Consider the following 16885-nt stretch of genomic DNA (forward strand, 5'->3'; position numbering starts at 1 on the left):
TGGTGTGAACGTGTAGTTAAATGGGCCCCGGCTGGACCAGGTCGGATTCGCGGAGGCTTAACCCTTGAATCCTGGCGTGAAAGGGACCACTGGTAACAAGTGGTGCCCCGTGTGAGGACGTTAGGATTCAAGGCGTTGGACATCCTCTGCATGCCCGTCGGATTGAGAGAGTCTGTGAGGTCGGCGGCAGGCTACCGGCGGTAGGACCGTGGTTTCGGGGCCGAGCGAACTTCTTCGTCTCGGATCGACTATGGAGCAAGTCGTAAAGGTATTGCTTCAATTTTGTAAAGACCATGGTGGCAAGCGTGTTCCTTCTAAGAAGGACATCGCGGCCGTCATTAGTTGCCTAGAAAAGGAGAGGGAGCTTTCCTCTCCTCGGGTGATTTTGGATCACAATAAGTGGGACTCTTTAACTTTTTCGCTCTGTGAGCGCGCAATGAATGAGCAGAAAGATGCTGAGCTCAAAACGTGGGGGTTGGTGCTTGGGGCGCTGAAAGCGGCTTGGAAAGAAGGGAAGACTGATGCTCAGGTTTGGGTCGGGAGGCTTTTTCTCTTGCAGATGTGAGGATTTGAAAGACAAAGACAAGGTGGCGCGAGCCATCCCGACCGCACCCATCACTCCGGCTGAACAACAAGCAGATGGCCCCGTCCAGCAGCATTCCACACATTCCACATCCTTATCTCTTGACCAGCAGAAGCCTTCCTCTGAGGCCCCATCATGATTAGCATATTTAGACATTGGTTAATAAGTGTTCAGATATGGTATCTGTCAGGTTGGATTGTTTTGACACCAAGGTTATTCAAAGGCTATTTTTTAGGTCATCTTGACATTAATTGTACAGTAAGTGGGGAGCTAGGCATGGAACTTTACTGCTTTCCGACAGGAAAATACCTCACATGTGGTCATCGGATAATGGAGTGTCTATTGATCTGAGTTATGAAATGTGTGCTTGAGGAATAGCCCTGTGCAGATGTCCCTAAAACAACAGCTTCACTATTTGTGATTTGTTTGGTCTGTGGAAGTAACCCAGAAGCAGATAAAGTGCTGCTAAAGTTCTGCTTTGGAAAGTGTCTCTTCTAAGGGATTGCAGTGGTGTAAATATGAAAGAATTTTGTCTCTTAAATCCTGCTGAAATGAACCTTTGGCTTTTTGTAGTGATTTTAATACATCTCATCGCACTTGAACCTAACAGTATTAATTGAATCTTGCCTAATGTAACTCAGCTGCTTGTTCTGTTGCAAGAAAAATATCAAACAAAAATCACCGTCAGTCAGTGAGGAAAGTTCCTAGGAACAGAGGTGTTGCTCATTTACTGCTCAGAGAGCTGTTTGGGCTGTAGTGATGTTATCATTCAGGAACCTTTCAAGTTTAGGAAAATAAAAATACATACAATATCAATATTTATATATTATTATTAAATCATTGACGAATGCAGCCTGAAGGGCTATGCAAGGTAATTTTCACAGGAAGCACCTTGAGTAATATGCCGCTTAGAATGAGTATAGACAATTTATAGTACAGTATTTCTGAAGTTTGTTACAGACTTGAGCATTACATTTTGTTTACTACAACAGTTTGTACAGCTGTAGAATACCATAATGTGTATCATCTGCACATCAATAAAGACCATTATAATTTAGGTGCAAACAAACTTTCTACAATTCTATGAAACCTCTCCAGAATCACTTACAAAGAGCAATTCTAAACTGTCTATTTAGTAAGCTTTGGAAATACAGGCCAAGCTGTTTTTTTCTTTAAGTCAAGACCTGTTCATTTCTAGGTACCTGTTAGTGAACCTTATTTAAATCATAACCACAAGAACTGATAGAAAAAGCATTTTCCATTCTTAGCACAAAAAACTCTTTTATTGGTGTGCCAGGACATTCCAGGATGGCTCTATTGTGGAACACTGTGGGGTGAGATGAGATGCCTTGCAGCTCTAGGATGTTGTCTTGTTCTTTTGGAGGAGATAAAAGATGTTGCCACTCTTACGGTATGACTTTCTGATTTGTGTAAGTAAGAAATGTAGCAAGAAAAATCCTCAAACAAATTGATGTTGACCCTTTAGCTTCTGAATCTATGTGCAGTTCATATACGATCACTGAGAAAATAACCAAAGGGAAACAAAACAGCGAACAATGATCCATCTCTTTTAAGGAAATACTGTGTTTGTTCAGTATTGGTCCCCAGGCGAGGCACTGAACATGCTGAATGACAGCTGTTAAGTGCTGGGTATGTGAGTGATGCTAAAAGGTGGGTAATTGCTAGGAATAGTCTAGTTCCACATCATTAAATGCTGATTCCAGAGTTTGATACCTGAAACTGTGCTTGGGGTCCTGCATAACAGCAGCTGCATTTTCCAGGGGTTGGACAGTCTTCTGACTCAACGTAAGATGAAGTTTTAACTAAGCAATTTTTGAAGCCTAAACAGAGATCCTTCTGTATAAATCCAGACACACAGCTTTGAAATAAACCCAGTTTTTTATGTAAATGTTGTTATTGTGCAATTTTCAATCTCACAAGTTAGTTTGACTGAAGTGTTGGGGCAATCAGATGTGTGGGAAATATCTGCCTACTATAAAAGAGGGTAAGGGGTGAAGGTGGCAGTGGCAAGAGGTCAATATATTGATTGCTGTGCGCTTTTAGAATGGAGTCCATACACATGTCACTCCTCTGGGGTAGAAACAGTGTTTCCCATCCCTCCGGTTTGGGGTTTTTCAGTAGTATAGGCGTACTTTATGTGGATGTCTCTGTGTGACAGCCCTGTGTGTGAAACATGCAATTGCTTATCCCTCTGGAATGGGGTGACAGTGTTCCTCATGCCTGCCATGCCCTGTGAAGGTGTTAATAATCTCCAGGGACAGCTCTGCCCCACAGTCCAATTGCGAAGTGGCTGTCGCATGGTAACTCTTGGGGCTGCTGCCTGGAATAGCCTGTACTGGGGCCTTCATGGGCCTCTCCTCCACAGGGAGCTCCTCTCTGTCCTCCAGCTGAGGACTCACCATGTGTGACTCGGCCTGCACCCAGGCTGTGACAGTGGTGGGTGGCATGGTGGCAGTGGCTCCATCCTTCTGGCAGGTGGTGTCCTGGTGGTAGGAGACCAGCTCATTGCTGAGGTTGACTCTCTCCACTGTAGCCCTGGGGGTGCTGCAACAGAGAGACTGGCAGCCCAGCAGGCTGCTGAAAGCCCGACGGAAGTCTGCATTGAAAGCATAGATCACCGGGTTCACAGAGGAGTTGGCCCAGCCAAACCACACAAAGACATTGAAGGTGGTTTGGCTGACACAGGGTGACTGCCCATTGCTGTCACTCTGGGGCTGGCAGAAAGGTAGCAGGCAGTTGAGCAGGAAGAAGGGCAGCCAGAAGCAAACAAAGACTCCCATTATGATGGAGAGAGTCTGCAGCACCTTGGTCTCCTTGCGCAGGGAGCTGCGCAGAGTAGAGGCAGGCTCCTTGCCTTGGGATGGCCACTGCCCGCCTGCTCGCTCCAGGGTGGAGATGCGGCGGATCTGGGCCTGGGCAATGCGATAGATCCTGGTGTAGGTGACGATCATTATGGCCACAGGGATGTAGAAGCTGATGAGGGAGGAGGTGATGGCATAGGTGCGGTTCAGGCTGACATCGCAGCGGGAGCTGGGGTACCTCCTGTCCTTCGCTTTGTGCCAGTGCAGCTGCACAGGGACAAAGGAGATGAGGATGGAGAGGGCCCAGGCCGCGGTGATCATGGCGCAGGCCAGGCGCTGCGTCATCCGGCGCTCATAGCGAAAGGGGCTGGCGATGGCCCAATACCGGTCCAGGCTGATGATGCAGAGGTGGAGGATGGAGGCAGTGGAGCACATAATGTCAAAGGCCACCCAGGTGTCACAAAAGCGGCTGCCAAAGAGCCAGAAGCCACCAGCCACCTCAGTGACCGCCTTCCAGGGCATCACCAGGATGGCCACGCAGAGATCGGAGACAGCCAATGACAGCACAAACCAGTTGGTGACTTTAGTACGCAGGTGGCGGAAGCGCAGGACAGCCAGGCACACCAGCGCATTGCCCGCCAGCGTGCCCAGCACCAGGGCACCCAACAGGCAGCCGGTCAGTGCCCGCAGTGCCCGCGGGCCGCCCGCTGTGCTCGCCATGCGGGGCTCTCCGCTGCCGTGGGGACATCTCCGGCCGCGCGTCGCGCTACTCACCGCACCCCGCCGTGCCCCACGCTGCTCTCTGCCGGCGGCTGCGGGGCGGAGGCACCGGCTCTCTGCTCAGCATCGTCTCGGAGCGCGGCGGCCCTAGAGGTCGGGTGGATGGGCCCCGAGGGCTGCTCTGTGCCGGGCAGAGCCGCGGCCCCCTACCAGCAGAAGGGCAGTGCCCGTCAGAGCCTTCACAGCGCTCGGTGAGCTCCTGCGTGAGTGCCGGGAAGACTGCGATGAGATGTCTGGTTTCCTAAAGAGCAGGGTAATGCTTGGCATCTGCCTACACTGAGCGCTACCAAGTCTGGGTGGATGCTGTGGAAGCTGCCTTCTCACCACACTGTAGTGACTCTGTTTTGCTGTTTGCTCTGGAGTCAAGAAACCGACAGTGTGGAAGCCTCAGAGCTCTCCAGCATGGGTTTTTGGTGTTGGCAGAAGGCTGGCTGTGCATTTCTACAGAAATTAGCACCCAAAAACTGCCTGTGGAGATTTCAGCCTAAGGTGTTTCCTGATGCATTTCAGTATTTCCATTTGCTTTTATAATGACATACGTGTTGTTATATAAATGTGTCTTGCATACATTTACAGCCTGCTTTAGGGAAGGTGTCCAAATGCAGAGACAGAATAATCTTTTCTTTTTGAAAAATGTGTATGATAATCCCATCACAAAAAAAGAATATATATGTTGGAATGTAAATAGCAGAGATCAACTCATGTCATCACTTAGCACGTCAAACAGGCACCTCTTTCTAGATGAGATTTTTGTTTTATTTTTTCATTTGCCTCCAACTAAAACTACTTCACCCACCAGTGTCACTGTAAATAATTGCCAAGCCAGGAACTGTCTGATTTCCACTGTACGGTGAAGATATTCCTGGTAGTTAAAATAGAGAGTGGAACATTTAACACAAATTTTGAATAGTAAGGCTGGCAGCTCACCCTGTAAAAATCCTCATGTTTGGGATAAGCAGGGTGCATTGTGTCAGCTTATAACAGATTGTTAACATTTGGTCGTGGCTTTTAAGATCCAAGTTGCTTTGTGCCTTGGAGACCAGATTCTTCATAGTGCAGTACTGTGTGCTGTTCTTGCTGTGTCTCTGGGAACTGAAATACGTTCCTTGTTTGTGTGTTTGTCTATAAGACAAACTCACTACTTAGCAATTTTCTCTGATAAAATATATGCTTTGTTAAAGTAATAGTTGCTGTCAAAATAACATAGGCTGTAAGATGGAAGCAGTTGGCACACCTTGGCTTATTTGGAGCCATCTGTATTTCCATATACATGGATTCTGTCAGCATCTGCAAGCTGTAGGAAGTCTCTGGCTTTCACTACAGTGCTAAAACTAAATCTTTGTTTGAAAGAATCATATATGTTTGCTAATTTTATTCAATATGCTTGCTCTTTAACAATCAGGGAAATGATCCTGAAGAATGGAGTCTGTTAAAAATGGTTAACAAGACAGTAGATGAAATTAAGGCAGAGAAATACCAAAAATGAAAGAGCAACATTTTTGTATGTTCAGCAGTGTTGCTGCATGGCTCTGTAGCAGGAGGTAGGCAGCATTATGGAAAAACCTGTACTCAGTGTCTCTGTTTATCTCCAGTTTAGCATTCGTTAAAAAGGAAAGTGAATGTGCGCATACTGTTTTGTATGCATGTTTTTGTGCACATGCCCTACCTTGAGTTTTTGAGGCTGCCGGCTGAAGACAAATCTTGCTGAGAAGAAGAGCTCTAAAAAATTAAGATCCTAGAGATGTAATTGAAGTAGGAATCTAGGTAGAAGTGAGAGCCCCTACTAATAGTCTCGCTGGTAGAAGTCTGTGCTTTGGACACAACTCTTATTAAGCACAATTGAGACCACAAGAAGTGAGACATTATTAATGCCCTGATCCTAGAGAAAATATTGACAATCACATTCATCTTCCTAGATACCAGGATGCAAGATGCAAATGCTTAAGAAACCATACAGTGAGTCAGAGGCAATGACAGGAATAGAAACACTGCCCGACTCATCTTTCTATATTGGGCGTAGCGAAGTGAAGAGTAAACTTATTGCAGAGGCAAGAAAAAGAGATGGGGAAAAACACAACACAGTGTGATAATCAGTGTGTGCAGTGAATTGACAAAGTCAGTTGGCAGGCTTTGTTTTTAAGACGTGTGGATGTTCCATGCATGAAACTAAACCAGAATAAAATAGGAAGGGTCCAAAAACAGTACTGTAGAAGATAACCACTAGACTGGGTGAAACAGCCTCTTGGGACTCCAGGTTACTTGCAAGCTCATTCTTTCTTGAAAAAGGAAACTTCCCCAGAGAATATATGTAAAACATATTGCAGTGTATATAAATGCATGTAATCCCTTCACACTGTACATTTTTAAATGCTATCACTGTACTGGAAAACTACCTGCTCAGTGAAACCTGTGTCAGAAACACTAACTGGTTTCCCTTTCCCTTTCCTTCCCTTCTGCTTCTTTCACTTCTCCCTCATAATGCTATCTCATCCAAGACTCAGTGCTCACATATTTATAGCACATATTATGGTTAAGTAGAAATCTGGTTCAGAACTTAAAATTAAGGCTTTGATAGCATACTATTATCACATTCAGAGCTCAAACCACTGTAGGCCCCTACTGCACTGGCTGGCAAGGTGAGTGCAACAGATCAAAGCTCCGTCATCAGGCAGCTTGTAACCCTTCAGCTCAAGGATTTGCCACACAGCCCTTGCATGCTGTGCCACTGTGCTTGCTAACTTTGCTCCACATTGAGACCCAGCTTGAGGGCGCTGCAAGGTCCAAAAGGCAATGACTGCACACTGCAAGCCACACTCATCCAGTGCCAGTCATTACTGCTTTGTCAAATGGATTTAATGCCAACAGTGGTCAATCAGCTAGTTCTTCTGATACTTTGTCCCAAAGAGAGAGAACTTTTATAACCAAGTGTGTGAAGTGATATTGTTTAGTGGAATGTGATTACACTGTGCGAATATGCATTGAGGTGCTGATGAAACAATGCACTGAGGAAGTGGTCCTCCTTACAGTCTGAATGACAGCATTTGAGTTGCACTAAACTGGTTTTTTGATTACCTTTGTGACTACTGCTGGTGAGTATCTTTAAAGGCCTTAGAAAAAAATATCATGCAGAATTGAAGGCAAAAATAAAACATCTGAAACAAGTATGATTATCTATCTCGCTACCTATTTATTTTGCTCTGTATAGCTAAAGAATATATCCAGTTTTGCACAAGTGTGAATACATGTGTATGTATACATATGTATGAGTCTTGGCTCTAGGTAATTTATTCTTGCTTTCAGTGCTCTGTGAATTTCATTAACCTGATCGTACACTGAGACTGCTAATCTATTTGTACAGTGAAGCCAACATTTAGTGTTGAAATTAGCATCTTTATTACAGAGATATGGTTTACCTGCATTGGAATTCACTGAATAATTCATTGTTTCAGAAGCTGTCTAGACAAGTTAAAGAAAGAATAACTTAGTCAACAGCAAAGTATCAAAAGCATGCTGAGTCTGTTTGTGATTAATAGAAATAGTCTGTGATGTCCAATACAGAGTCCATGATTGCTCTTCACGTTGTTTGAAGTTAATATGGCTCTGAAAGTGATTTCGCTGAGAGCTGTTGAATAATCAGCTCCTGAATTCAGACCAACAGGCAGAAGAACAATAATTACAGGCAAGTTGTTCTTCCACAGTATTTGCTGGAGTCACAGTGCAATGGGCACTCAGCAAAGAAGACACCACCTCTTGCACATTTGGACCACTGAGCAGTTAAATAGGTGTCCTTGAGAGATAAGGGGATGTTTCTTAATATTTTTTATTAATCTTCTTTGGAGGAATAATATTTTAAAAAGTTTCAGTGTTAAAGAAGAAACACCATAGTGTCTTCTTTATTGCTATTTTCACAAAAGCATTTAAAACCAGCTCAACAAAAGGTGGTGTTTCTTTGCAGAAGATTTGCTGATCAGGTTCTTTCATGCCAGGATGAGGTGTTTTCATCTACTGTAGTTGACAAATTCTCTAGGTACTGCATCTCTATCTTCTCTGTGTATCTGGTTTATGTCATCTAAACAGAATGATTATGTCTCCTAATGAATGGGTCTTTGAGGTTTTGTCTACAGTCAGTCAGCTATGGCTGTGCAATGCAGCATGTCCTACCATCTCCACCCAGATCAGAAGATTTACAGGAGCGCAGCCTGGCTCCCTTTCTGCTCTTGCCCTGAGTTTCCTTCCCACAGATGCCCATGTGCCCAGGAGAGCAACCAGGTCAGCATATACGGGGCTTTCTAACGGATGGGTAAGAACATTTCTACATAAACACAAGAATATCTGGAGCTAAATGTTTAGATGTTTTTGGAGTTTGCTCAATGCAGACATCATGGATGCTGTTTGGAGCATGGTGTGGGCTTCTAGCTGATACTGAGGCATTTGGTTGAGACTCTAGTGAGCTGTCCTTATCAATCTAGATGTCTTGTGTAAATTCCTCTCATTGGAAATGCCTGGAGACATCATTGTAGAAGAGTAATTTAAATATAGGTGCAATATATTTACCTTCCAGGTCTGACATAAAACTTGTGGTTTTGCTAAGTGTATATCCTGCTATCTGGAGGTTCACATCTCTTTGAATGTCTCTGTTGTTTCCTTTGGCAATAGTTAGCATTGCTGTAATTGTTCTGCTTCCTTCTTTGTTCCCTTATTTAAGCAATTTTGTTAATGCTGTCATTTTATGGAAGTCTACCTTTTCACATATAATTAATGTGGTTAGCACATGACTACTGTAAATAATAAGTACTGATAATAACAGGAGTACAAAAGATATTTAAATGATTAACTTATTAAAATAATTGGTAGATTTAAAAACCTTAAAACTGTGAAAATCAAGACGTGGGGAGGCTGGAGCTGTGTAGGAGGTCCAATCAAATATCCCTTCAATCGCAGCTTTAATATGAACAAACATGAAAGAAAACAACTAATTCAAAGGGCTTGCTTTTCAAAGGAACATCCCTTAACTGTGCATTTTACCAGAGCTATCTTGCTTCAATTGCTTCTATTTAATCTTTTCTGTTAGCAATAAATATACAAAAAGAATATTATTTGTAGACATTTTCCTTCAAAAAAAGATCATAAATCCTTATTGTGATTGAACAAATGAGTTCAGCATTGTGCCAAGAAGCAAGTGAATACTTATTACTAAATAGAAGAATCATGTTCATGTTCCAAGACAGATGAGGCTAATAGAATTTCTTTCAGTCTGCTGGGTAAAGGCTTTGCTTAAAGGCAAAATCTGTCTTTGGTGATAGCTCTGTTCTGATCAGCTTCAGTAATTCAGCTCATTCTCCAGTGAATTTCTGAACTAATATCACACTGGTAAGATATCATGTAGTTTTCTCAAGACATTTTTCTTTCTGTCACTCTTCGGATCTGGCATAAGCAAGTCACTCTGGTTTTCTCCATCTGCTGTTCTCGGTGACCCAGCTTTTATCAGCACCTCAGCACAGCTGCAGTCAGCTGCTCTCACCAATAAGCTCAGACCAGGAGCTGGGTTGTCATGCACTGCTCCTGGCCTGCTGGCTCTAGCTTTCTTGGGAGGGTTGGTAGTAACTGAGTGCTGGTATTTCCCACTCAGCACCTTCAAAGGCGCTTTCAGATGGTGCAAATATTCCACATTAAATAAAGAAGATAACTCAGGCAGAAGTGAAAAGCCCAGTATGACATTTAGGTACGGTCCAAAAACCCAGAAGCTTTGATGCCCCAGCAGCCCTGGTGCAGCACTCCTGACTTTCTGATGTCTGGCAGGCAGGGAGCAGTGCTGTTAGGCAGAGCAGCCTGCGAGGCAACCTGGAGTAGCATCTGTTTGAGTCGGCTTCTGACACAGCCCATCATTTAGGAGGCAGAAAGATGATTTTAGTGTAATCTATGCCCTCTCACATCTGTGCTCTGTTTTTAAGTTCCACTGTTCAAAAGCCAGAACTTGAACAACAACACATCCAGATGCTTGAGTACTTTGTGACAACAGCTGCCCTTTTTCAAGTGGCAGAGCAGAGAGCTTTTTGATTTTGCTTTATAAACAGAAATGCAAAATACACTACATTACTACAGCAGTCACTACCTTCGTTATTCTAACCAGTGTTTAGTCTAGATTATAGTAATCAAGATAATAACTGAAAAACTCTATAATAAAGTGTTGCTTGTTTCAAAGTGTTATGTCCATATTCCATAAGACACAAACATTTAATTGACTGTCATTGCATTTATAAAGCCAGCTTTAAGAAATGCAGTCTATCGTGTGATTCCAATAGGGGGCACACACAGCACTTTGCAGGATGAACAATTTCTGATAACTGCTTCAACAAACTGATGCAGCAGAATTACTGCCAAATCATATTCAGATTCCTATAGAAATTAATAATGTGTGCTGCACTTCAGACAAAAGGATTGGACAGGAATGTGTGGCCTTGGTTTGTTTGACAAGATGCAAATTCCAGTTTTTCAGAAAACCAATGTGTTTTTCTCACTTTGTTTTGTCTAGGTCCCCATGATGTATAAATGGTTTTTGGACAGAATGTGCATGAGATTTGCAGAGGCTAGACTGAAAATGGATTTTCTGTCTGTGTAGGATAGTGCTCATTATTAAGAAGTGCAGTTTAATCTGTACTTAAAGTAATTTGACTTTTAAGAATTTCAAACAGCCACAGCATTGATTTCTGCTTTGTCTTACACTTGTTCATTTTAGAGAATTAGTGACACAGTGCTTGCCAGCAACCTGGGAGGTTTTCTAGCTCCCAGTAGATGTGATACACAACAGCTACTGAATTTTAGTTTTTCACAAGGACCATTTCAAGCTCTAGCTCTTGTAAGTTTGCTTGCAGCTTCTATTAGAACTATTTGGATGACATGCTCAGGCAGCGCAGAGATGAGGTGCAATTTTTTTTCTATCCTGAGGAGATGACCAAGCCACTGCCAGCAGTAAAGCTTGGTGCTGGGATGAGCTGGGTTTGTGGAGTAACAACAGTTAGGTACGCAGTGTGTAAGCAAGAAAGAAGTGATGCCAGAAGACAGATAAAAGCATTTTGAAGGTTTCACAACCCCACATTCATTCTTTCCTTGAAGATCCACATTCCCACAACCTAGCCAACTTGCATTTAGAAAGATCTTGAGATTCTTCCTGAATATTCATTCAAAAGCACAAACTTCCTATTATCTTAGCTGGGTTATTATCCCACACTGTCAAGCAACGCTAAGCCTATCTTCCCCGTACCGTAAGCTTACCTTATGGCTGTACTTAGAGATATTACTCAATGCAGTGCTAGATTCTGATACTGTAGTGAGGAACACAGTGTAAAAACCTGCACAGATTAACTCAGCAACACAAGCTTTCAGTGTGATCTGGAAAATAGCTCAGGATATGCATAGGATGTATCACTGGATTACTAATAGGTGACATTTCTGCATGGTAAATATACGTCTCTCCTTTCTCCCCCCTTCCTTTCTCCTTCCTATCCATCCATGGTGCCAGATGTTATATGTTGGTTATTATAGATAGACAAACATTTCTTAGTGAATATACTCAACAATTAGCCTTAAGAAATAATGCATGTTAGGAGTTTCTGCCCTTTTGCTTTGCTTGTGCTTAACCCCAATTGCACTGGCTGTGCCTGGCTGCAGCATTTCCTAAGGGCCTGTTGCCAGCTTTGCACAGCTTAAACACAGAGCAGAAAATTGAACCTTACCCCTTCCAGCCACTCCCTGTTACTCTGTTTGCCCAAGGTAAGGGAGGGCTGTTTTAAGGATAAACTTCTGTTTACTATTATTCAGAACCTGGTTAAGCATTCACAAACAGCGCTTTTAGATTTGCTTCTAGCTGTTTATTCATGTCTGCATTATCTAGCTTCGTGTGCTGCAAAACCAACAGAACTGCCAGGGCTGTAAAGTAGTATGGCAAGAAAACTGGGGTATTTTCCAGCCATATCAGTTCTTCATTCTGATACATTGCATTGCTACAAAAACAGCTGAGATGGTTTAACAGCAGGCAGGATTAAGAAGGTGAATGCATGACCAGAGCTGGGGTGAAGGAAAATGGTGTGCACACCAACATTGCCACTGAACAATTGTTCACACTTTCTACTGTTTGCTCTTATACACCCTGGGACAACATTTTCAACTGTCTGGGAAAAGTTGGAAGGCTTCTGTGCTGGTTGAATCCCAAATAAAGATAATAAAAGTAAATGAAACAACATCATCTGCAAGGAGTTCTAAATCAGTTCAGTCCTCACTGAGTTCAAAAGGAAAGAGTGTTTCAATCTCCATACCTTTTTCTTAGTGGACTTCTGTTGCCACTAAATTTAGTGGATAGGACTTTGGTATTCTCAGGTCCTGATGCTTAGTCTCACCAAACGTTTACAGCTATTCTGTGTATGCATAAATAACAACTGAACTACTGTAGGTTCAGAGCAGCATCAAATCGGATCAGCTAGATTATTTCTGAAGAGTTAATGTAAGCATAGCTTGTGATGGAAAGGCCTTCACTTGAAGAATGCAAAGACCAAATCCTGTTCTCAGAGCCCCTAAAGTGTGTTGCAACACAAATTTCAAGGAAAAAAAAACAAACAAGAAAAAAATCCATGTTGACTTGGCAAAAACCAAAATAATCTGATTTTTTTTTTTCTACTTGTATTTTATCATCCATTGCAGTGATTTTGTTAGTATTAATGATTCAGCAAGTAAATAGAGTACAAGGCTGCAACAGGAATTTGTGATAATGCTGTAATCACCATGTGGGTGGACCAACAGCTTTTTATCAACTACATACTAGCTTTAGAAATGTAAACTAAGAATGTATACAACTCTCATGGCATGTGACATTAAAAGCTGGCAGGAAAGTACAAAGTAGAGACCTTGCAGCTGAACAAGCTGTCGTAAAATTATTTTCTGTTGTAGCCTGAGGAACAAGATAACATTTGAAGCAGGGATATTGGGAAGTCAGCAGTCTCTTGATGATGATACTCAGTGGGTAACAGATTAAGTTTCTACGCAGGGATGTCATCTATGCAGGGCAGTTTTGCAGTGGGTAACATGGAGTTTACAAACATGAAGAGTCTTCTAGTGCCTGGAAGTGGCTGGAAAGTCTTCAAGCCTGTAGCAGAGCAGTGGAAAACATTGTATAACCCACTCCAGTGCTCAGGGAGGTTTTGACACTCTTTGAATCACAGAAAGCATAAGCATACACCAGCAAGGCACCACAGGCTGAACTGTCCAAGTATATGATGCTTCTGAGTGTGATTTAATTCTGGGGCTGCAGCACAACTGGGAATGTTCTAAGGAGAAGGCTGCAGTATGTGGGAGCCTGCCAAACAGCGTATCTCTGAATGTCTTAATTAATTGCTAGCTAGAGCCTGTGATGAGATCATGTCCAGAAGGCATTGTATTAAAAGTGCAAACTGTTATTAGAGTGGAGAGTAAGACTGTTCTTGCCAAAGGAATAGAGCCTCTGTAGTGAACTGCCAAACAGCACAAGTGTATTGCAAATAGAAAACCACCTGAACTTTGTGGAGCCCAAGGGTATGGTTCTTCTTATATATTGATCTGAGGAAGCCATTCCATCTCTTAATTACAGAGGTAATGAAACGGCACAAGGAAACTAACAGATACATATTGATTATATGTGTAACTTCATTGGTTAACCAAAATCTGATGCCTAGCTATACTGTTCCTTTGAAAAGAATAATGCAGTGATGGACATTGGCTTAGTTTTTGTACAGCTTGTTCCTCAATAAATATCCCAGTGTTTTCTCAGTGTTGTCAGTAGCATTGTGTAAGTCTTTTCCTGCAAGGACCATACACCAAAGCATGCAGAATTCATAAACATGTATTTTTAACATGTAGTATTTTTAGCTCATAGTATACCTTGCTATAAACTTTTGCAGGATTGGATCCTTTGCCCATGTTCCCAGCATCCTTGAAAACAGTTGCTTGGCTTATATTGTTACAGAATATTCCTTACACTTTAGACTTGGGAGTAAAAAATTGTCTGCATCACTGTTACTGATAATTGAATGAAGCAATTTGAATGAACTGATCAAAATGGAAACCAGAATTAAAACTACTTACCTAGAACTGTGTTAATTATATCAGAGATATGTGACATTTTCTAAGTGTTCAAGACCTTCGAAAGGTTGCAGTGATAGACGAGATCTCTTCCTAACATGGGACTGTACCGAAAGGTCAGCTGTCAAAAACAGACAAGGATGCAGACATTCCTAGTTCTGTGCAGCCTGTGTATTTACCAGCCCTGAAGGCATCAGGAATGGGTCACTGAAGCATACCATAAATCTTTGGAACAAGGGGCAGGGTTTCAGTTTGTGCAATCCCCTGAGTAAGGAGTATTGAGATGCCTGGCTTGTTTCTTATATGACACTTCAATTGAAAACTCTTTGGAGCAAAGTCTACCTGCATTATTTATTTGTACAGTCTCACCCAGTGGAGACTTGCTTATATGGATCTTCTGTGTGTGCTCTGTGACATAAAATAATTAAATCAGTGATGATTGCTTCTTTTCTTTTTCAGTGACTAAAAGTGAAAACAAATGAGCCAAGTTCATTTGTTGCTTAGCTCTTATCTCATATGCATTCCCTTGCTCCCTCCCCACAGATGTCATCGTGCTCAGAGCTAAGGTAGAAAAGATGTTCTTTTTGTTATCCAAAACACCTGGAGTATCTTTTCCATGGTTGAGATATTTTATAAATTGAGCTCCCACAGAAGAGTTCTGAGCACAGAAAAAGCAATTCAGCTTCACAATTATGTGGTGTTATTTCTTTACAGACTTCAATTCAGTAAAGTTTCCTCCTTAGTAATGGTCACCTTTAGAGAGCCAGGAGCACAGAGGATCTTATTACAAGCAAATTGCCCTAATCAGTTGGAGAACAATATTCAGCTAAGCAGCTATTTCCTTTGCACTAACAAATTATGCTATTGCTTGTCTAAAACACTGGATACTGAGGGTTAGAACTATAGAATAAACAATGTAATTTTTAATAGTATCAGGCGACAGCACAGTTACATCGTGGTGTGGTTAGGATAGTATCTCATGTCACGGTTTCTTAAATGTCAGTAAACACAGGAGGTTCACACTCTGACCCATCATTTCCAACCTATGGTCGTAGAATAATCTCTTTCAGTTGTACTGATTCACCTCTTTGGGGGTCTTGCCCTAAAGTGAATCAGAGCAATGATCTGTTGCTGATGACCCTCTACATACTCTGGATTACCTGCTCACCCTGCTCTGCCAGGTGACATTGAGCTGTGTGCCCAGAGATGCACATGGGCTTCTGTGAATTACTGCCTTGACTTTCAGATGCTTGGCTAAAAGTTGTTTCATTAATAGCTGTGTGGGAACCATGTAATACATATCCTTGCTAATACCTTCTTTAATTCTTTAGTTGTAAAAAATAAATAGAATAGCAACACAACTCCACCATCTAATAGTAACTGTATTTTATACTTCATATAACATTTTCCATCTTTCAAAAAGGTAATGGAAATCATAATATGTATTTTACAAGCACAAAACTGAGGCACTAAAGATGAAGTAAGTTGTCTGTGTTCACATAAAATCAGTGGAAGCTAAGAATATAGCTTTCGTCTTCTGACTGCTGGGCTGTGCAGCCAGTAAACCACAGGACTGAGAATTTCTGGGAAGTACAAGATAGAACTTCATAATCCTCCTTGGTTTCTAAATTTCAACATACAAGATTGATTGAGATACTAAATAATTTTCTGGAAATCTGTTGAAAAGTACATAAAATCTGTCTGTTTAGCAAGTCCTTGCAGTGGGAATCAGTACAAATCAGTGAACTGGGTGTGTGAAACAACTTGTTGGAATCTCTAATGTAATTACCAACAATTCCAGTTGCACTGACTGAAATAAGTTCATTCTAAGCCCATCCTGTGTGACAACCTTAGTGCTAGTCTTCATTTTGCTTAGCATCTTGTACTGCATTGCCAGCTCTGCATTAAAATCGTGGTTTTCATAGGTTTAGATAATAGCAGTCTATTCAGGAGTGACACTGCAATACAGCATCCCAGTGAAACAGTGAACACCATTACAAATATGCACAATACAAGTGCTTGTTTAACCCCAAAATCTACTCTAATCAAGGCAGCTTATATGTCCTGGTACAGAATGAGCTCTTGGATAATTCATAGTTTATAGATTCACATCGCATCCACCCTTTCCTTACTTGTATGGCATACAGTGCTGCTGTGTCTTCAGTACAATTCACTTTATCTCACACTGCCCAGAGTAACAATGAACATACAGATGACAAGTGAAATCACTGTTGGTCCCTCGTTACTGGTTATGAAGTCTCCAGTTTAAGATGGGTAGAACACTACTCAGGCCCTTTTTTTGTTTTTAATTAATTCTGAAGACACAGTATCAATCCTGCTTATGGCCATTGACTAAAGCACTCCTTGGGATATTATGCCTGCTGCATCAGCTTAAGATACTACAGGCTCAATGTGTTGCAGGGTAGAAGAGAAAACCTACCATCTTAGTTATAACAAAAAGCTTAACTAAAAAGCTTGAGTTAACTAAACAGCATTATTAGTTCATCTTTGCTAATGGTTTGGTTTGACTGAAGCAGTCTACAAAGTATTTCTACAAGCAGTTCAGCTGGTACATCCAAAAGGCAGGTAGCAA

The 16885-nt window shown here is 42.0% G+C and overlaps 1 protein-coding gene across 1 annotated transcript; it reads right to left on the reverse strand.

The window, feature by feature from the left end:
* Nucleotides 1-1395: 1395 nt before the first annotated feature.
* On the reverse strand, nucleotides 1396-7649 carry LOC107316112 (D(1) dopamine receptor-like). The gene has a single exon (XM_015867282.2). The coding sequence runs from the start codon at nucleotides 4123-4125 to the stop codon at nucleotides 2788-2790; it is 1338 nt and encodes a 445-aa protein (XP_015722768.1). The 5' UTR covers nucleotides 4126-7649; the 3' UTR covers nucleotides 1396-2787.
* Between the last annotated feature and the right edge of the window lie 9236 nt (nucleotides 7650-16885).

Source organism: Coturnix japonica, chromosome 6 (assembly GCF_001577835.2).
Source record: "Coturnix japonica isolate 7356 chromosome 6, Coturnix japonica 2.1, whole genome shotgun sequence".
NCBI classification, from domain to species: domain Eukaryota; kingdom Metazoa; phylum Chordata; class Aves; order Galliformes; family Phasianidae; genus Coturnix; species Coturnix japonica.